We start from the raw sequence: 20918 nt of genomic DNA on the forward strand, positions 1-20918 counted from the left end.
ACAGCAAGACGCAATCAAAACCTCTCAGCTGCCTTAACTCACAAAGGGAAACCTAAATTACACACAAGAAACACACAACCATTCCATGTGGAATGTGCTAAACACACATCTGTGCTACAAAAGCCTAATTTGTACATTTTCAGTTTTTGCTTCTGAAGAGGTTTTGCAATTCCATTATCACACACGGAACTAATTTAGACTTATTTTTTTTGCATGTAGTTTCATTATAGATATTGGCCTTCAGGTGGCACATTACAAGTGAAAAAGATTAGAATAAACAGAGTCAGACTTCTCCAGTTTCACAAGCAAGCCGAGAGGGCATGGCTACTGTATCACAGCAGAGGGCTTTGCATGCTTTCCAAAGCAAAACTCACAAGAGTTACTTTCAATCTGTCCAAGGCAGCTTGAATGCTTTTTTTTCTTTCCACATTTTTGCACCTTTAATAGAACTGGATGAAGAACACGGAGGGTTTTTAAATGAGTTTAAAAGCAGTGAAACTAGTTGTTTTCTTCCAGCATTTATTTTTTTACCCCCCCCCCAAAAAAAAAAAAAAAAAAAGTTTAAATATCACAAGCACTGACAGTGCAGAATACACAAAAAATAAAACTACACAAGATTCCCCTTCGATTCGTCCGTACAACCCTGTGTGCAGCCACAAGAGCTTGGTCAAACAGAGAGCCCATAAGCATCGAACATGCCAGCCTTTGCAGATCATCTATTGCTGCTGCCTGCCTTTAGTTTTGTTCCCCTGGCATTCCCATGAACCGGTCAAGTGACTTCTGAAGAGCTGCGTGTGTGTGTGTGTGTGTGTGTGTGTGTATATATATATATATATATATATATATATATATATATATATATATATATATATATATATATATATATATATATATATATATATATATATATATATATATATATATATATATATATATATATATATATATATATATATATACACACACACACACACACACACACACACACACACACACACACACACACACACACATACGTATGTAACATACATATATATGAAAACACTTGACTCCTAGGTGGTTGACTCCCATGGCTGGCTGGGTTTACACTGGCTTTACAGCAACATGGTTGTTGGTTTTTCAAGGAACTTCCTGAACTCTGCAAGCCACTGCGCACCCACAGCCCCGTCCACAACACGGTGATCACAGCTCAGGGTGACTGACATCATACTGGCAACATCAAACCTGCAGCAAAATAGGGAAGAGAAGAGGTTAGATCTGCTGCTGTGTGCCACAATCAACACCAAAATCTCACCCTAAATGACCCAGCAAGGTGTATAGGCAGGATTTTAAAGTTCCAGTTTTTGCAGGCATCATACACATTGAATTGAAAACATACTTCTTAGGTAACAGTCACACTCCTGCTACAGCACTAGTGACACATATTCAAGCTCTGTTACAACTTCAGAAAACCCTTTGCACAATGTACAGGCACAACCTGGAAGAACCCAAGTCAGGCAGACAAACTTTTTGGCTAGTGCCTTCAGACTGATGTCTGTCTGCTTGATCACTTCCTGCGGTACTCCATCAGCAGATAGACTTTTCCATGGACTACAGGCCAAAAACAAGTTGCACAGCAGGCTCCTGTACCAGCACATCTTCAGCCTACCCTCTCTCGTTGTCAGCTGGCAGAAGCCTCTTCTCTGAGCCTCCCACAGCAAGAATGCAGGCCTGCGGGGGGTTGATGATGGCAGAGAAGTTCTTGATCCCAAACATGCCCAGGTTGGAGATTGTGAAAGTGCCACCCTGAACCAAAACAAAAGGCATTAATTATCATGCATGAACGCATTTACAAACTCCTCTTTGATTTTACTCCATTTCCTTTAGCACTTTCTTATAAACGTCTGGGTAAAGACACTTCCTCCTCAGACTTCATGGTTATCTAATTCAGAACGACTCTGCTTTACAAACTGAAATTAATACAAAAACACGGTTCTATGGAAGCGGACGCTGAAAGTAATTGCTCAAGATGGTACAGCTGGACTGATCTCAGATTCCAGACACATACTCCCGGACCGCGACGTGCTCCAAAGCAGTTTCTGTGGCTTTACCTGGAATTCGTGAGGCTGTAGTTTGCCCTGTCGCGCCTTGTCAGCCAGCGAGGTCACATCTTTGCTGATGCCGGCCAGTCCCTTGATGTGAGCGTTGAACACAATGGGAGTGATGAGGCCATTAGGAGTGCTCACTGCGACGCTAACGTCAACGACGTGGTTTCTGCAAAGCACAAGACAAACGCTATGACATCAGAGCAGCGCAAACCAGCTCAACATTCGGACTGAGCGCTCCACACAGACGGGGTGCGGGTCACACTGGTGTGGATCGGGCTAGTTTACCACTCATTGAAGAAACAGCTGCTTGGGTTGGTGTGGACTGCAGTTTGCCCACAGCATCTAAGAAAAGCAGCGATCGTCACAAATCCAAGCAGCTGTTTCTTCCCTCCCGTTTCACTAGCCAAATCAATGTTTTCTAAGCTGTGGTTATCATCGTGTGATGATCATGCTGGTCAAAGTCACCAGCTTTACAGACCGAGCCATTCAATCCTGAAGACCTGCAATTCAGACTCAAAACAGCAGCTTGCATAGTGCAGGAAAACTCTGCAGAGCAATCAGTCCTAACGTGGGGATGCCCATATTTAACTTCTGTGTGAATCTGTATCCATGCAAGACACTACTAAACTACCTAAAACACAGTACTATTCATCTAGATTAGAGCTGAGCCTTAAAACAGGTTTGAATTTATTTAGAATGGTCTTGTGTTCAAACACACTTCCATTTACATGAGATTGTGCTTTCATGGAAAGAATCTGGTGAGAGTAGAGCTAGGAGTGCAGGCAGCTGCTGCAGCTTGAATCCACTCACTGTCTGATTACTGTGTCCAGCCAAGAGGAGTTCGCTTCAGGCACCTTCAAGCAAGACAGAGCCGAGGCTTTGATGATAAAGTCATTCACAGACAGCTTGATGTGGTCAGACTTCACTTCCTGAAATAGATTGGGACAGGGCAGGGCTGGTGAGGCAGTACAGTGGGGATCTGTGTAAATTCACATGAAAGCTCATTTAGATCCAGCCACTGTACAGCAATAAAAAACAACAAGTCTTCCAGTCAAAGCCTTGGATTTGAAGCGCTCTGCTTTCTGCAGCTCTTACCTCATTGAGCTCTTTCCTCAGCTCCAGCACCTGGTCCATGTTCACATCGATAGACAGGTAATAATGAGGGATGGTCTGTTTGGACTGCACCAGGCGCTGGGCAATAACCTGCAGGGTACAGAGAAACCGCTCAATATCCCACTGAGACCCCCCCCATCATTACACTCTGAAAGCGTGCTTCTTTATACTCCACAAGCATACCAGCTGTACCACGGGAACAGGTATAACCTGCAGGGTACAGAGAAACCGCTCAATATCCCACCGAGACCCCCCCATCATTACACTCAAAGCGTGCTTCTTTATACTCCACAAGCATACCAGCTGTACCACGGGAAGCAGGTTACATTAGACTGCGCGACGGGACTCTCTATATTAAACAGAACAGCACAGAGCTGTTAGATGGACCAACACTACCGATCCAAAAATAAGGAAGACGCACCTTTTGTACAGCGCTGAAAGTGAAATGCAGTAAACTGTGAAATCAATATGACCCTTTCCTTGACTTGTATCTGGTGTGAAAATGACACTGCCGGAAACCAGTAGCTGACAATTCCTGGACTACAATGATTTGATTATCAGGCTGGGTAAGGTCCCGTACTCTGCGTAGATGATTGTTTTCTATAGAAGCGCGGAACGATGCCTTGCCGACGCTGCTCCGTGGTTTACCCACGTTCAGCTCAGTGATGAAAGCGTGCCAGTCAGTCCCACGCTGCCTTACCCTGCGGATGTTGCTGATGGGCACGTCAGTGAAGGTGCCGGTGGGCACTGCTGCCGTGGCTGCTGTAGAGGGGGCTGCTGCAGGAGGGGGGGCCGCAGTCACTGAGGGGGCCTGACAAAAACAAGCAGGTCAGTACTGCTGGCAATGCCACCCACAGACATCACTGTAAACCACTGCATCACCAAACCCACTGGCTGCAGCCAGACCCTATCCACATACACACTGGAGCTGCACACACCCATCTGATTCCTCGGATCAAGCTCTCCGGAGGCAATGGTCATTGTGGATCGGGTTCATTTAACATTCAGAGTGAAACGAGTGAAGAACAGCTGCTTGGGTTTGTGTGGAGTGCTCTTCTCCACTGAGAACAAGACAAGCAGAAAGCATCACAAACTCAAGCAGCTGTTTCTTCACTCGTTTCGAATGGTAAATTAGCCCCATTAAGACCAACTTCTGTAGCCCACTCCATCTGAATAACAGGTTTGTGCAGCACTAAAATATATTTCCCTCTGATCGTAGCTCTATCTACATGGCAGAATATTAGAATATTGTATATCGATATTTCATTGAAGAGATCAATATAACGTCACCCTGCGTGCATGCACTGTTGAATTGAGGATACACCCGACTGGTAAAGTTACAATTGCGTTTCCTTTCTTACTTACAGGTGCTGTCTTTGGAGACACAAAGGTCTCTATATCCTTCCTTGTCACTCTTCCATCTGGACCAGTACCTTTTGAAACAAAAAAAATAATTCATATAAACACAACTGAACTCTGACACTTTCATGCACATGTTCAACAAAACCAAGCAGTTCAAGACAGAACCTTCAAATGCCCCGCCAATCAAATATCCATAATATGAAACCCCTGCAAGTGTGTACTGTTTCAGTAGCGACTCATCCTTCTGCTAGATGTTTATACAAGGCACTGCAGTACGCTGTGCAGGTGCCTCTTGTACAGCACACAGGAGAAATGCACACGAATTGTGACACATCTGTGGCTGTAATGGGATTGATTTCTGTAAATTCCACACCGACTCACCTGTAACCTGAGCCACGTCAATGCCTTTCTCAGCTGCCAGTTTCTTTGCCAGGGGGCTGGCGAACACCCGGCCCTTCTTTGCAGCAGCGACGGCAGACTGGCTCTGTGTGGAGGGAGGGGTGGAGAGCTGGGGAGAGGGGGCGACTGCAGCCACCTGAAACAAGGTTACGAGAGAGGACAGAGAGACATGGATATGAAGACAGCTATATATTATCAGTGTGGCTGATTAGCGAGAGGACAGAGACACGGTTACGAAGACAGCTATATACTATCAGTGTGGCCGACACGTGAGAGGACATTAGAAGGCGGCAGGGAGAGCACCTCCTCTAAAGCACTTCTTACCGGGCTCGGGGGAGGAGGAGGCGGGGTTGTCATTTCTGCCACTCCAGTCTCCACATAATCAGCAAAAGCTTGGATATCAGACTCCTTCTCGACTATAATACACAGGGGGGTCCCCAGAGGCACATCTCTCGTTCCTTCTGAAACCATGATCTTAGCCAGGTATCCTTCTTCTTGAACCTCAAAACCTAAAAACAAAGAAACAATCAAAACAATTACAAACAACAAGTTACCTATTCCTGAAGCAGAGACATCTCTTCAGGGCTTCAATTACAAACTGTGCAGTAATTAGTATATAATCTGTAGTGACTAGCCTGCTTCGTTAGTCTGCTATCTTCTTGAACGGGTCTAATTCTGTGAAACTGAATGGATAGGAACAGGGTTCAGCTCCTCTGTGCTTTTTGAATAGAAAGCTGAGCCAGCGACATGCCCCTTTCTCGCTCCCTGTGAGACGCGCTCAGCTTACCTATCGTAGCTTTGTCTGTCTCAATCTCAGCCAGCAGATCCCCTTCGCTCAGCTTCTCTCCCAGCTTCTTCTCCCATCTCTGCACCGTGCCCATGGTCATGGTAGGGGACAGGGCAGGCAACAAGACCTGGCACAGAAACACACACGTGAACGAGCTTCAACACTGCAAACACTAGCCCGAGTTCCAGGCATTTAAATAAAACGCAGCGTTATGACGGGACTCCCGTGGAGTCAGTGCAGCAGTGAAAACGATCACCGCTCAGAAAATGGGGTTCTGCTCCGTAGCTGTGTTTCTGGGCGCAGCGGCTCCTCTTACCTTCATGTGAGGCGGGTAGGAGCTGCCCGGGGCCTGGGGGGGCGTGGCTACAGCAGGGGGCTGGGCTGCTGCACTGGCAGGGGGCGGGGCAGAGGCTGCAGCATCTTGCTGAGTGTAATCTTTAAATGCAGCAACAAACTCAGGTCTAGAGAGAGGTCAAATCAGCAGGTCAGGACATTGACTATTTTATCACCCTCATCAAAAGCATTTCATAATAACCATGTTTCCTAACAATAACACAAGTACACATTTCCAGACAACCCACATGAAGATATCAACCAGTTTCAGAACATTATTATATGAACAAGTCATCCCAGATGCCTTTAACAATAGACTGCACGTTTCCATGGTGCTCTGTCACTAACAGTGCTTCTAAAGCAGTGCAGATCTCAAACCCGACACCCTGTAACCCAGGCAGTCCTGCTGCCGTTGTCCCCGGGGAAGGGGGGCACTCTCTCCAAACACTTACTGTTCTACAGTTATACATATAACACCTCCGACTGGCACATCCCTGGTTCCCTCGGCTACCAGGATCTTGGCCAGGTAGCAGTCCTCCATCAGCTCAAAGCCCACAGTGGCCTTGTCCGTCTCCACCTGCAAGCATCGGGAACCCCATGGTTAGCCTCTTCACTCTTCCACAACTAAGTAACTTCACACAGCGCAACATGTTAAACAATGCTAGTCCTGAAACACATCTCCAACAGGCTCCTAAATGTTAGGATTGGTTTAGTTAACTGCTCTGCTACTCGGAGCACAGATATCTTTCCTGGAATTGTATACAGGTTTACAGCGCTGAGCTGGGCTCAGCCGAGACATCCTCAATCGCATGTATTAAAAAAACGAGCCCAAGCTGTTTGTGACCAATGACAAAGGTATTGATCCTCAAAGCTGTTAACTGCAAATCAGTATTAGTATGATTTTACCAGATGCTAAAAACTCACCCAGTTTCTTATTTTAGAATTGGTTTTATTTCTCTTCTTCCTTTCTGATAAAACAGTAACACAAGCAATGTTTTGCAGCAGGGTCTGGCCTGCAGAGTGTTATTTTAATTGTGTGCACCCGTGCCTGTACCTCTGCTAGCAGATCTCCCTCGTTGATCTTATCTCCTTCTTTCTTCTCCCAGCGAGCGATGGTGCCCATCTGCATGGTGGGGGACAGTGACGGGAGCAATACCTAAAAGACACACAAATAAAAACCCTAAATTCAGCGCGTTTAAAACTTGGTGGGATCTCTTGGACGAACGTGTTGCAGGGCTTATCGCTTCAGTGCCCATAAGAGTCGAGGCTCTTCGTTTTCAAATGAAGACACAGACGCAGTGTGGACAGTGCACCCGATATAGATCGCTCGTTTCAGCACTGACCTGCTCTAACAGGGATCACAGCAGACTGTGCATAAAAACATGTTTAACAGCATGGCACTGGGGATGCAACCCTCTAATCTATGAGCAACAGCTGTGAAATGGAATCAGAATCCCATCCAATCACAATCAACCAATCACAGACTCTTATCCAATCACAGTCTGCCAATGTAAACTGCCCACACACTGTTATAAGCCTGTTGTCATCATATCAACAAACAAAGTATTGAGCCAGCAAGACGCTTCGACTGCCCTGCAGTGACCCAGGACCTGCAAGTGCAAACAGATAACACGTGGTCACCTGAGAGCTGCACACTCCAAACCCCTTCAGCTAAAGCAGGGCTTCTCAGACTCGGTCCTGGGGACCCCCTGCTGGTTCATGCCAACCGAGCTCTCAATTACTTAACTAGACCCTTAACTGAACTGATAATTTGCTTAAACAGACCTTTCTACTTGTTTTCAGCTCTAGGACAGTTGCAGTTCAAGTTACTTATAAAACTGTTATAGTTAACTTGAAATATTCCGTTAGAGCAGGTATATACATTGAGTTTATACTGACACAAAGCAAACACACACACGACACTGTATTTGCAGCACGAACGGTTCAATGCCTTCCACAGCTCTCGTTTTACATCTATATTAAGCAACGTGGATGTAGACCGTCATACCAAACACATACCTGCTAAACTGAAGCATACAACTGCGTCGTATTAAACACCGCATTTCAAAAACGCCTCAATATAAAATCTCATTGTGAGCGTTGTACTCACAGTTAATTGACAACAATAACTGATTTGTTTGTTTGTTTGTTCGTTCAGAAGCACACTTACTTTCTGGTGGGGCGGCAGGCTGTACCATCTCCTCCCCTGGTAAGTGGCGGCCTTGTTGCCCTGCACGAAGGCAGCTTTGCCGCAGAGCCCTGCGGAACTGCAGACGGACCGGACCCGACTAGCCCCCCCGGAATGGTAGCGCCGGAGCCGACAGGACCCCGAGCCCGAGCCCGGGGCCGAGCCGGGGAAGGGCCGGGGAGCCCAGCGCGCAGACTGCCGCAGCCGCACCGCCCAGCGAAGCATTGCGATTTCTTCTCGTTAAACGACAACCCCGGGGCAGGCTGCAGGAGGACTATCTCGGGCTATGTTTGTGCTTTCAGCGCGTTTCTGTGCTTGTGTTGTGCACGACGCCCCCCGGTTTAAATAGATTACCTCTCTCTCTAATGACCTCCCCGTCCCGACCGCTTTACGGCTCTCCTTCTAACTCGCCCTCCAAAGCTCCTCCCATTACTCCCTACAGTGTCGTAAAACTCGGCTGTATCATCATAACCGTAGAGACCAACCCCCCTCCCTCCCACTGAACTGGTTGTCATGAGAACTAGAACTATACTTTATAACTATACTCACTATATTATGATAAGGATACGTTGTTGTTTTTTTAAATACTCGCTTTAATGCTCAGTCATTTCATTAATTCTTTTTTTTAATTCTTTTTACTTCCAAAGAGGCCAACAAGTTGAGAGTCAAATCAAACGAGTGACTCAAAACATTCACAACACAAGAACAAGAAACTTGACAGCAACAAGCTGACTTCTGACAAACAAAGCTGGGCCTGCTCAACGTGACAAAGGAGCTGTAGGAGGGTTCTCTTGCTGGATTTGCACTGATATTGTCCCTCAGAAACACACTCCACAAACACACTCACTCAGATACATGCTGGCCAGTCCTGGACTCACTCAGATGGATACAAATGAATTGAAAAGTACCGTATAGACTCATATAAATGGTGTGTGACTGCACCCACGCTTGCCAGTGTGGTCCAGTGTCCAAGCTTGCTCATTTCAGTCGCTTGAATACATTTTAAGAGCAGATGATCTGTTCAGGGATTCTCAGATAGGGGATAGGAGTCTGGGGCAGTGGGGTCTGGGGGAATGGGGTAAAACATTCAACAAAAGCACCCCAAAAACAATCAAGAGAAACGAGCCGTCACTTTGAGCAGGTGCTGAATTTATTGTGGTAACATCCCGAGGGTTTGTAGAGGTGTGTGCCTTTGGCTTATACATCATTCTTTAAAAAGCACATTTCCTTCAAATCAAATTGATCCTTATAAAGTGTCAAAAATACAAGCTAAGAGACACGCATGCTGTTTCCCATCAGGAGTGTAGCTTTCCATTAATACAGTCTGCACCTGGAGGCAAACACTGGTAGCACAATTTACCAAAAGAAAACCACACTCCTGTAACAGATGAAGCTGGGTTGCAGTGTGGAATCTGTAACGGCAAACAGTATATATATATATCAAAACCTTTAGTAAATACAATTGTTTTACAAAACAAATACAAAATGTAAACTGGGTTTTGATTAAACAAATTGGTCCAGAGGGAAAGCTCTAATAACAAAATAAAAATGAATTAATTATGCTGAGTTTAATAAAGTATTACATTCAATTCAATGTAGATCCCAACTGGATAAGCCACAGATGAATTTTTTAGAGCATTGTCGGGTCCTTTAGAAGTTACATTCTCTTAGTTATGAATACTTATTCTTTCAGGACATTCCAAACTATCATCAATTCATCATTCACCCCTTCAGGACATTCCAAACTATCATCAATTCATCATTCACCCCTTCAGAACATTCCAAACTATCATCAATTCATCATTCGCCCCTTCAGAACATTCCAAACTATCATCAATTCATCATTCGCCCCTTCAGAACATTCCAAACTATCATCAATTCATCATTCGCCCCTTCAGAACATTCCAAACTATCATCAATTCATCATTCGCCCCTTCAGAACATTCCAAACTATCATCAATTCATCATTCGCCCCTTCAGAACATTCCAAACTATCATCAATTCATCATTCGCCCCTTCAGAACATTCCAAACTATCATCAATTCATCATTCACCCCTTCAGAACATTCCAAACTATCATCAATTCATCATTCACCCCTTCAGAACATTCCAAACTATCATCAATTCATCATTCACCCCTTCAGAACGTTCCAAACTATCATCAATTCATCATTCACCCCTTCAGAACATTCCAAACTATCATCAATTCATCATTCGCCCCTTCAGAACATTCCAAACTATCATCAATTCATCATTCACCCCTTCAGAACATTCCAAACTATCATCCCCTTCAGAACATTCCAAACTATCATCAATTCATCATTCGCCCCTTCAGAACATTCCAAACTATCATCAATTCATCACTCAACCTTCTTCAGCTCACATATTATACCTCTATTCAAATAATAATAATACATTTACAACATACAGTGGAAAAACAGTCAGATATTTACAAAGAGTTATATTGGTTACAAAATTCATATCCAGAGAAAGTCATTCAGACACCTGGCCTTTGTAGCTGTCAGCAATCACCTCTCAGCATAGTCTGGCAGAGTAATCCTTCACTGAAGGCAATAGAAAAATACAGCATCGCTGTGATCAGGTCCCATATCAATCGACAGCACCCTGGGCACAGTAAGAGTCCCTTTTCATAGCAGTTTGTCATTTTAAGGTAAACTAAAACAATCGATTGAAGGATAGCTAACCAATGCTTTAACATCCATCTTCATACCTCTTATTAGCCTTGTTAACATTGTCACAGGTCACCCCTCCTATTGGTCTAGCATGCTGTGAATTGACATGAATGCCAGGATTTCAAGTGCAGTGCTAGAGATACTGAACACAGGGGGGCCCTTCATAATGACTTTCCTTTACTCTCAATAGGAGCAAAACTGTAGAAAGAGCGGCCTTCATTGTGAGGTGGACTTTTAGAAAGATGGATTTTTAAACATTCAGTTAGGAACCTGGAATGGATCGAGCTGCTATGCAATGGGACGCATACAGGATAAACTTCATTGGAGTAGCTATAAAACACTGGAGTCCTTAAAAGACATCAGAAACTGGAAATAACTGGTCCCACAACTATTAATATTATTATTATTATTATTATTATTACTATTATTATTCCTTTTCCATATCAATCTCTGCTTTCTTCCTCATGGATATGGTTATTGTAATCCTCTTCTTCAGACTGTATACACCCTATTTAGTTGTAGTCATCATATCTTGGTGACTTTTTGAAACTGCTTTTTATAGAACCCCTTTGGCCTCAGTAAAGCTCTCAAAGATGCCGTCTCTTCAAGTACAGTCTTTTTTATGGTTATTTTCATGTCTGGGTGAAAAATCTGTAAAAATACAATTATCAATTTCAATACGCCCAGGAATTTTAAAACCTCTAAATATAAACTGTACAATACAAACTGCATTCCTGAGGGGGTAGGTGAGAGGAGTCTGCCTGCCTGCCTGCCTGCCTGCCTGCCTCTATCTGCTGTCCCCATGGTCCTCCTCCACCCAAGCCACGATCTTCCCTTCCCAGCCCGGTATGACGTCTTCATCGTGGAAAACCTGGAGGACAAAACCAAAATCCCGGGATCAGAGAGACACTGCAACACTTCACTCTCGTCAGGGGTTTCCGATGAAGAAATAAATCATATATCTCGCACCATGACTGGGAATAGAAAACTAGAGAGCTCCTGCTGGCATGAAAAGCTTACCTCTTCTTTCACTGTGCCAAACTCCGGGTCCAGAGCTTTGAAATGATACCTATAGTTTCCTTCACGGTCCACTGCTGCCTTGAAGTCTCTCAGAGTGACATCTCCCAGCCTGCAAGAAGTAATGAAAGCCAGCATTAAAATCCAGCCTGGTACTAACCTTGAGCGTTCATAACCAAGACTTTCATACAAGCCACATGTATTACAGTAGCCCTTTGTCTCTCTCAATGCATCGTCCAATCTTCGCTGTGCACGACAGTCTGGGGAGCGGCACTGCTTCTGCACTGCTGTCAGTGTGCTCTCGCTGAAGCTTGTTCACCCAGACTGCACTGTGTCCTGTTTATCAGGAGAGCAGCTTTAGGCATCCCAGTGAAAGGTCTTGTATCATGTAATAAACTGCAGAAGGCCAGTTGCACTCGATAGGAGAGGACTATGACTTACCTCTTTGGGATACTGACCATGAAGGGAGTGAGGGAGCGGTCTGTGAAATACAGCACTTTGGTGGACGCAGAGCTGCTGAGAGCCGGGCTGCTGTGAGAGTGAAGCATTTCTGAAGAGCACAAGAGAACAGCACCCATCAAGCCACTGGAACAAGGAGCAGTAAGCAGACCGACTACAACAAAGCCCACTGCCATTTACCATCCGCTATCCTGAAAATCCTTTTAAAATGCTTTCACACATTGCAGTGAAGGAAGCTCGCTTACACGTGCGGTGTGCAAGGAGCAACAGGACAGGTGCTGCCGGCTCCATACATTCCTCATACTTTAAAACCAGATAAAGAAACTGAACCGACAGGCACCAGCTTCAACAGCCACAGTAATCACACACAGAGGATTCGATAATACACAGTGCAGACAATACACTGCAGGGCCACAGCACAAGCAATAGAGTCTGAAAACATGTTCATCTCAATGATCCTTTGAGATCAATCAGCTACGAGGAACCGGACGAGCACGGATGAGCCGAACGGCCTCCTCTCGCTCGTAAACACTCTTCTGCCCTTTAAGAATCCTTTGTAAATGTGGCATTGACAGCAGTGATATCCAGGGGGTTCACCTAGAAGTACTTACTGGAGCTGTGTGGCCAGGAGTCCCGCTCTGTGTGAGCAGCAGTTCTGTGACCAGGAGACTTTCCTCCAGGCTGTGGAGACAAAAGAGTCGTCAGAGTCAAGGTTTTGATTATTAACATTCACAATACAAACGATTGCCAACTGGCTAAGGATAGTTATTTACACAGTGCAGTCTGTACCTGTACAATTCTGCGTGTTTGAAGCTCCTTCACTAACCCTGTACAATTCTGCGTGTTTGAAGCTTCTTCACTAACCCTGTATAATTCTGCGTGTTTGAAGCTCCTTCACTAATCCTGTACAATTCTGTGTGTTTGAAGCTCCTTCACTAATCCTGTATAATTCTGCGTGTTTGAAGCTCCTTCGCTAATCCTGTATAATTCTGCGTGTTTGAAGCTCCTTCGCTAATCCTGTATAATTCTGCGTGTTTGAAGCTCCTTCGCTAATCCTGTATAATTCTGCGTGTTTGAAGCTCCTTCGCTAATCCTGTATAATTCTGCGTGTTTGAAGCTCCTTCGCTAATCCTGTATAATTCTGCGTGTTTGAAGCTCCTTCGCTAATCCTGTATAATTCTGCGTGTTTGAAGCTCCTTCACTAATCCTGTATAATTCTGCGTGTTTGAAGCTCCTTCACTAATCCTGTATAATTCTGCGTGTTTGAAGCTCCTTCACTAATCCTGTATAATTCTGCGTGTTTGAAGCTCCTTCACTAATCCTGTATAATTCTGCGTGTTTGAAGCTCCTTCACTAATCCTGTATAATTCTGCGTGTTTGAAGCTCCTTCACTAATCCTGTATAATTCTGCGTGTTTGAAGCTCCTTCACTAATCCTGTATAATTCTGCGTGTTTGAAGCTCCTTCACTAATCCTGTATAATTCTGCGTGTTTGAAGCTCCTTCACTAATCCTGTATAATTCTGTGTGTTTGAAGCTCCTTCACTAACCCTGAGTGTTAAATGATGCGTGGGTATTTGTGGTTCTTCAGCAGGAAAGGTGTGTCATTGAATTTATTGTGTTTCTTGTAGCATTTCTAAATTCAGCACAGCTGAGTGTTTTCTAGTTATGGGCGGTCTAGCAGAATGATGGCTGCAGTATAAAGCTCTCTTCCTGAGATCATGGATCGGGTGGAGCTGGCCGATGGTAAGCAGCGTGGTGGGTTACCCTCCTGTCGTGCCTCCTGTGTGGCTCCCCCATCCTCAGTCTCTCCACCAGGCTGCCGATGCCCTGCTCCAGGGTGTCTATGGTGTGGTGCTGGGGATCGTGTCCACTGAAGCTGTTCCTCAGACTGCGCAGGGCGTCCCGAACCAACTGCAGGTCGTCAGCCTGAAACCACAGGACAGCACAGGATACACCTGAGCTGCTTCACAGTGCAACACTCCTCAATACAGCACGGGATGCGGGCACAGTATTTCTGCACTTTTCCCATGTCTTTTTCATTCACGGTTATACTGTGGCGCTGGTTTACTCTGGTTTGCCATGTTTTTAAAATGCTTTACAACTCTGTGAACCGTCATCATAAACTATGCAGATTTGCACAGTCAAAGTGTGCTTGATCTAAGCAAGAGTTGTATAGACATGTGTATACAAGGCATGCAGACTAATGCTTTCGCTTTGGATTCCTGCTGTAAAGGACTTTGACATTTGGCAGTTTCATTTTGTTGGCAAATGATTTATCTATGAGATCAGGCCTGAATACAAATGCAGAAACAGCAATTAAAACATTCAGACAATAAGGCTGCATAGAGTCACTTAACCACCCCAAGCCTGCCCCCTGCAGTACCCCCTCATACCCAGCACGGTGCTGCACCTACCCCTCTGTGCGATGAAGACGGGGCTCCTTTCCCCACAGCCTGGGGGTAACCATTGTTCTGAGACCCGGCCAGACCTCCGGAGTGCTGTGCAGATTACACAGAGACGCACAGTCATGCATTGCCAAGGGCAAGCTCACAAACACTGAGCATGAATGAATGGGAAGAGTCCGTGCACTGAACTGCATCCGCCTTCTAATGTGTGACAGAGAGAGCTCAACATCCTGAGCAAAGCACGGGCTCCTCAGTTAAAACACGACTGCTCTGAATATATATAAACACACAGATCTGTCAGTGTGTAATCTTAGCTTTATGTTTCATCAATGTCTAAATGCACGTATCTTTGGTTGTGTGTTTAAAAGAAAGACAGCGGTAAAAACTGTACCTCGTCAAGCTCTCTGGTCATTAACTCGTTAATCAGGCTGTCCTTCTGCTCTACCTCCCTCTGCAGGTCCACCTGGGAAGCACAGCTGGTCAGCGGTGTAGACACACACACACACACACACACACTGACACACACACACACACACACACACACACACACACACACACACACTGACACACACACACACACACACACACACACACACACACACACACACACACACACACACACACACACACACACACACACACACACACACACACACACACACACACACACACACACACACACACACACACACACACACACACACACACACGCGCACACACACACGCGCACTCACACACGCGCACTCACACACGAGATGTTTTGAATCGCTGTTCAGTGCCTGTCTAACCCCCTGTGGTTCCACTGTGTTGAAGCTGCAGTGAGGACCCCAGCTCCCAGTCCTGTACCTTGTGATGTGTGGCCTCTCCCAGTTTGCGCAGAGCCTCGTCCAGTTTGCTTTGCTGTTGCTGCAGTAGCCGATCCTTCTGAGCCAGCTCCTTCTGGATTTGGAGACAGAGAGAGCAGCAAGAGAGTCGTTTTATTGTGTGCTCAGGTGTAGCGAACCAGGCACAGCTGTAAAAATATTGCCAGCAATTTTAAGGTGCAGCGCACAAACAGCAAAGTGTACGTTCACACACAGAGCTTTTCAATGCGGATGATCGGAGTCAGCCTGCTTACCTTGTACTGCCCCAGAAGTGTGTTCCTCTCCTCCACTTTCCTCTGCAAGTCAACCTGTCACAATCAAACACATCACAGCTCAGCCTCTACAGATCAACACTGCATTAACCCTGAAGGACAGCCTGTCTCTGTTTGTTGACTGGGTCAGGACTCCCCTCACACACTCCTCCACACCCTGTCTCTGTTTGTTGACTGGGTCAGGACTCCCCTCACACACTCCTCCACACCCTGTCTCTGTTTGTTGACTGGGTCAGGACTCCCCTCACACACTCCTCCACACCCTGTCTCTGTTTGTTGACTGGGTCAGGACTCCCCTCACACACTCCTCCACACCCTGTCTCTGTTTGTTGACTGGGTCAGGACTCCCCTCACACACTCACGTTGTGTTGGTGCAGTTCATCTCGGCCCATGCCTGCCCTCAGCAGCTCCTGTCTCAGCTGTAGAACCAAGCTCTCCTGGTGGGCCATTCTCTGCTGCAGAGCGTCCTGCGGGGGGAGGACAGGAAGAAGGCTACTGTGAGCTCTGGAAGTCACCTCAGCAGACACAGGCAAGTCATTTATATTACTCATTCATAACTCATTCACAAATCAAAGAAACAAAGTCAGGCAGGAAAACACTGCAGCTAGTGCCTAGTGTGCACTGATGAAGGAACTGGGTAGACATGTTTGGTAAATGCATTGTATAACCACGGGTGCAAAACTACCCTGGTAAACTTGGATAAGGGATTTCTCAATCACAAACTTAACAGTCAAGCAGATAAATGTGTTGGCTGCTGCCTAGTGTACATTGCTACAGGCTCTGAGCTGAAAGGAGTTTTTTGCTTACTTAAAACCATGCATTACAAATACATCAGGCCAGATTTATCTTTCCTGCTCATGTTAACCAAATGAAAACCGGAGACGCAACGAGTGTGGTGTCAGAGCGTTCCTTACCTTGACTCCCTGCAGGTTCCTGGTCTCCTGCTTGTATTTCAGCAGCTCTTTCTAGAGTGAAGCACAGGTATAGAATGTAATGACACGCCCCTTCTAGAACACTGGCACAATACTGGAGCTCTAACCCCTCCCTCCAAGAACCTCCCTTTAACAATGAAGTGCCTGCTGTACAAACTGAAAAGCAATTGAAATATTACCGCCAACCCGTCTTTGTCCTTTTTAAACCTCATTATTAACTACTCTTTTCCTTTATACTTACAAATCACCCAGCCCCCCTGAATAGGACATATTTGATTTGAATTGTTGAAAAGTGTGATTTCTGATGAAGCAGAGTGTTCAGATACATAAGTAAACCATGGGAGAATGCAGCAAGCATGAACCCTGACTGCGGGAGCAGCTTTCCGCGTCTGTTTGAATGATGCCAGTGCGAGTCTGTGGAAAGCAGCCGCTCTCCTCACCTTGAGTTCCTGGGACTCCTCCATGCTCTGATCCAGCCTGCTGCGGATTATAATCTGCAGAGAGGATAAAGACGTCACTGCGAACAGGTCCCCTGAGCAGCTGCACATGTGTGCACCGGACTGTCTATCAATCAGCTCTATGAAAGAGGACCCTACCAGCTGCTCGTCCAGGGCTGCTCCACTGTCTGAGAGGGTGAAGGAGGCCTCCTGCTCGTCCTCAGGTAGGGATCCGTTCAGAAGCAGGGCCTGGAGGATGGGAATGAAATCCTAACCCTCACACACGTGACCACGCTCAAATCCAACAAAGAGGATGGCTCGCCAGGGCTGCCACAAAACCGCCCTGTTCTTAAAGCTGTACTCTCTCTTTATTCTCTGCATCTTCTGATCACCGTTATTTGCTGTAAAACCTGTTTCTAGAACCCTGTTTTAGAAAAGTTCACTGTCAGCTGACACTGCTGTTAACTGCGCTGAACCGTGCCGAGTTTCGTAATGAATTACGCTGCTGTTAACAGAGCTGAACCGCGCTGAGTTTCGTAATGAATTGAGCTCCCTCTTATATATAGCATGTATTCAAACACCCCGGCACTTCTCTAGTTTTCATTTGTTCTGCATGTGAAATCAAAACACTGCAACTGCAAATCTTGGAAAATTGTCAAAATAGATAAACAATGTACCGCATAGCTTGCAATCAGCAATCCTATTTATACCACCAGTAATTTATATATGGAAATTCACTGAATTTAATATTGCAGAAAACATTTTGATTTCCCGTAACCTATTGCAGGTTGTGGAGCTGTGTAGAGAATCTCAATCCGCCCCGGTCTGTCCCTGAGGAGGCATTGCTCTCACCTGCAGGCTCGAGACCATCTTCCGAGCCTCGTCCATCTCCTTCTCCAGCTGCTCCTGCTGTTCCACAAGCTGCTCCTCCCAGGAGAGGTCCAGACAGAGCCCCTGCCCCCCTGCCTGCTTCTCCGGGCATCCTGCAGAGAGGTCCAGACAGAGTCCCCGTCCCCCTGCCTGCTTCTCCGGGCATCCTGCAGAGAGGTCCAGACAGAGCCCCCGTCCCACTGCCTGCTTCTCCGGGCATCCTGCAGACTTAACTCCCTCTTCTGAGACAGGGGAAGAGAACAACGCCTTCTTTAGCAAGAAACGACCACTCAATCTGCAATGGCTGCAAGGAACTACTCCTACAAAAACCGAGGACAGTGAATTGTGGAGAATACAGAACACAGCAATGCATCGATTCCAGCTGCGTTCACTTGTGCCATTTGTAACATGCAGTCTATTACACTGTGCATGTGCAACAGATCTATAATAAAACACAAGGAATCTGTTAACGCACTCACTGCAGTGTACTGTACTGTGTGCTATCCTTCACACTGCAGTGTACTGTACTGTGTGCTATCCTTCACACTGCAGTGTACTGTACTGTGTGCTATCCTTCACACTGCAGAAATATCATCTCACGGGTTAAGAAAGGGCCTGATTTCTTGTGTCTCTAGTCTTGCCACGGTCTGCCGATCCAGCAGACAGTTAGATTTTCTGCAATAATGGCCCAGCTCTTACTCTGACAGTGTCCTGCACTGTTCCCCTCTGAATGAGCACACTGTCTCCACTCACTGCCAGGAGGAAGAGTAACTGGGAGATTAGAACACACTGTTCCATGCAGCCCAGCTGAACAATACAGCCGCATGCTGTAGGATGGTCACACTTCAGTCTGACAATGCAAGGTGAAATAACCGCATCCCAGCATGCTCTGGGAACGCTAGCTGTGTGTCTTCCTGTACCTTCTGATTGGAAGACCGGCAGCTCCTCCTTCTCTTCTGATTGGCTACTGATGGATGTTTTTGCAGAGTGTGTTGGACTGGGTGAGCTGAGACTAAGAGAGAGAGAGAGAGAGAGAGAGAGAGTGGGAGAGAGAGAGAGAGAGGAGAAAAGAGAGCAGGAATATAAATTAATAATGCCACAATAACAAGCACCTCTTTGAAATCTAGTTTCGTCAGAGAGGCTGCTGAGGGAGACAGAAAAAGAAAAATATTCGGAGTGGCAGAAAAGGCTTTGTGGTGAACGCAGTGTTTTTAATCTCCCCAAGGCAGAAGAACACTTTCAGAACATTCTCTCCGCTTCCAGTGGCTAACTCACAAACAGCATTGCAATTTAAACAGACTGCTTCAGAACTTACAGTGGGGGAACTCAGCGTTATCAGCTCTCCCAACCACTGCTTTCAAGTGTAGAAACAGCAGAGTTAGAGCTCACTGTAAAAGCATGACGTGTGGGGACACTACACAGGGACACACTTTCATGCATCAGCAATCCCAGCTTGCTTGTTTTCAGGCTGGCAGATTTAAAGCACAGTTTCACATGGGGTGGCTTCTCTGTGATTAGTTTTAGGCTAATCAGAAGCTTCACATCACGTGAGAGTTAGCAATGCCCACAGAGATTACAATGATTCACCTGCTACATAAAACAAGAAGACTTGAGACCTCAGGAAGCATGGAATGAAAGATCAAGCATTGATCTTACTGGTACAAAGCGCTAACTGTTCTGCATTATTATTCATTAGCATCGGAAACGCAACGAAATCACACTTTAAATGTTGAGAAAGATCACTTGTTTTATAACAATATCCTTTAGAGAAAACCCCACCAGAACTGCTATGTTAACATGTGAAATACACAGAAATAGAAAACCTGTCTGCAGCACAACACAGCCTGCCTGTCAGTTAGTGAAACACGCAGACTGTTCTGGTGGCACTGCTGGCTGGGGGGAATAATACCTTTTTGTCCTTTACAGCTTCCCTGCAAAGGGAAATAACAAACTTCTGATACAGGCCTTCCTAAGAAAGTCATCTCCATGACAACAGCCAGGCCTCTGGGGCTCAGTGACCCGTGTGCCTTTAAACCCTGTTCCAGAGCTAGGCCAAGCATGTGTGGGAAGGAGTTAAAGAACTCCCCCAAAACACAGAGTCCATGATAAAAACAAAGAAAACCACCACAACCGAAAACAAAATGCCAGCTTACACGAAGGCTTGTTTTTGTTTCATGGCTACCGATGCCTGGACAAACAGCGCTGTGCACTTGAATGATTTCTCAAGCCTCCCCTCAGTGCCCTGTCTGAACAGAAGGGCGCTGCTCGCTTCGCTATTGTAAGACAGACCTTTGTGATGCAGCTGAAAGACAGCCCCAACTCTTACAAGACTGAATCCTGTGAGTCCTTCACTCTGTCCTTTCTCATAGCCAGCGCTGACAACGGCAGAATGAAATCCTCATGGAGTCACATCAATACAACGACTTCACGATGCACCAGAAGCTATTCCCCTCTCCTGTGTGAGCCGCTAAAACAAAATGAGAAGGAATTCTGTACTGGGAAGGGCTAAAAGAACTCAGCTGACTGCTTCAGCTAATCCCTAGAAAAGTTTACTAAAGCTGATGCCAAGCCAAGTGGAAGAAAGCCCTGGGTTAACCCTACAAACAAACACACTTCAAGACACATGAGCCACGCAGCTCATAACACTGTGTTACATCACTGAACTAGTGGACTCGTACCAGCCCTTTGTTAAATGCATGC

General features: G+C 45.9%; 2 protein-coding genes across 8 annotated transcripts in view; both read right to left on the minus strand.

Moving 5' to 3' along the window:
• Positions 1-974: 974 nt before the first annotated feature.
• dlat (dihydrolipoamide S-acetyltransferase (E2 component of pyruvate dehydrogenase complex)) lies at positions 975-8663 on the minus strand. Of its 2 annotated transcripts, none has more exons than XM_041235019.1 (14): positions 8252-8617; positions 7136-7237; positions 6534-6658; positions 6065-6209; positions 5749-5875; positions 5286-5470; positions 4944-5097; positions 4566-4633; positions 3901-4011; positions 3183-3290; positions 2898-3016; positions 2091-2253; positions 1649-1785; positions 975-1224 (listed from the first exon to the last, which is right to left on the minus strand). In XM_041235019.1, exons 1-14 carry the CDS (start codon positions 8492-8494, stop codon positions 1095-1097), a joined length of 1917 nt encoding a protein of 638 aa, XP_041090953.1. In that variant the 5' UTR covers positions 8495-8617; the 3' UTR covers positions 975-1094. The 2 variants fall into 2 exon arrangements, with proteins under 2 accessions (XP_041090953.1, XP_041090954.1); XM_041235020.1 differs by lacking the exon at positions 8252-8617 and adding an exon at positions 8624-8663 and having other exon boundaries at positions 976-1224.
• A 1903-nt stretch (positions 8664-10566) lies between these two features.
• Positions 10567-20918, minus strand: part of dixdc1b (DIX domain containing 1b) — a 29772-nt gene continuing 19420 nt past the window's right edge. For 5 of the 6 annotated variants that reach the window (XM_041234894.1, XM_041234893.1, XM_041234892.1 and 2 more), the window contains 15 exons: positions 19139-19230; positions 18201-18460; positions 17508-17597; positions 17352-17405; positions 16894-16944; positions 16342-16446; positions 15962-16015; positions 15691-15783; positions 15236-15307; positions 14854-14937; positions 14204-14365; positions 13050-13119; positions 12421-12529; positions 11983-12091; positions 10567-11833 (listed from right to left, as the gene is read on the minus strand). In XM_041234894.1, the coding sequence (XP_041090828.1) occupies positions 11750-11833; positions 11983-12091; positions 12421-12529; positions 13050-13119; positions 14204-14365; positions 14854-14937; positions 15236-15307; positions 15691-15783; positions 15962-16015; positions 16342-16446; positions 16894-16944; positions 17352-17405; positions 17508-17597; positions 18201-18460; positions 19139-19230 (1489 nt within the window). In that variant the 3' untranslated portion in view covers positions 10567-11749. The remainder of the gene's footprint in view (positions 11834-11982; positions 12092-12420; positions 12530-13049; positions 13120-14203; positions 14366-14853; positions 14938-15235; positions 15308-15690; positions 15784-15961; positions 16016-16341; positions 16447-16893; positions 16945-17351; positions 17406-17507; positions 17598-18200; positions 18461-19138; positions 19231-20918) is intronic. The other variant, XM_041234896.1, reaches the window with a different exon arrangement.

The sequence above is a fragment of the Polyodon spathula genome, chromosome 36 (genome assembly GCF_017654505.1).
Source record: "Polyodon spathula isolate WHYD16114869_AA chromosome 36, ASM1765450v1, whole genome shotgun sequence".
In the NCBI taxonomy this organism is placed as follows: Eukaryota; Metazoa; Chordata; class Actinopteri; order Acipenseriformes; family Polyodontidae; genus Polyodon; species Polyodon spathula.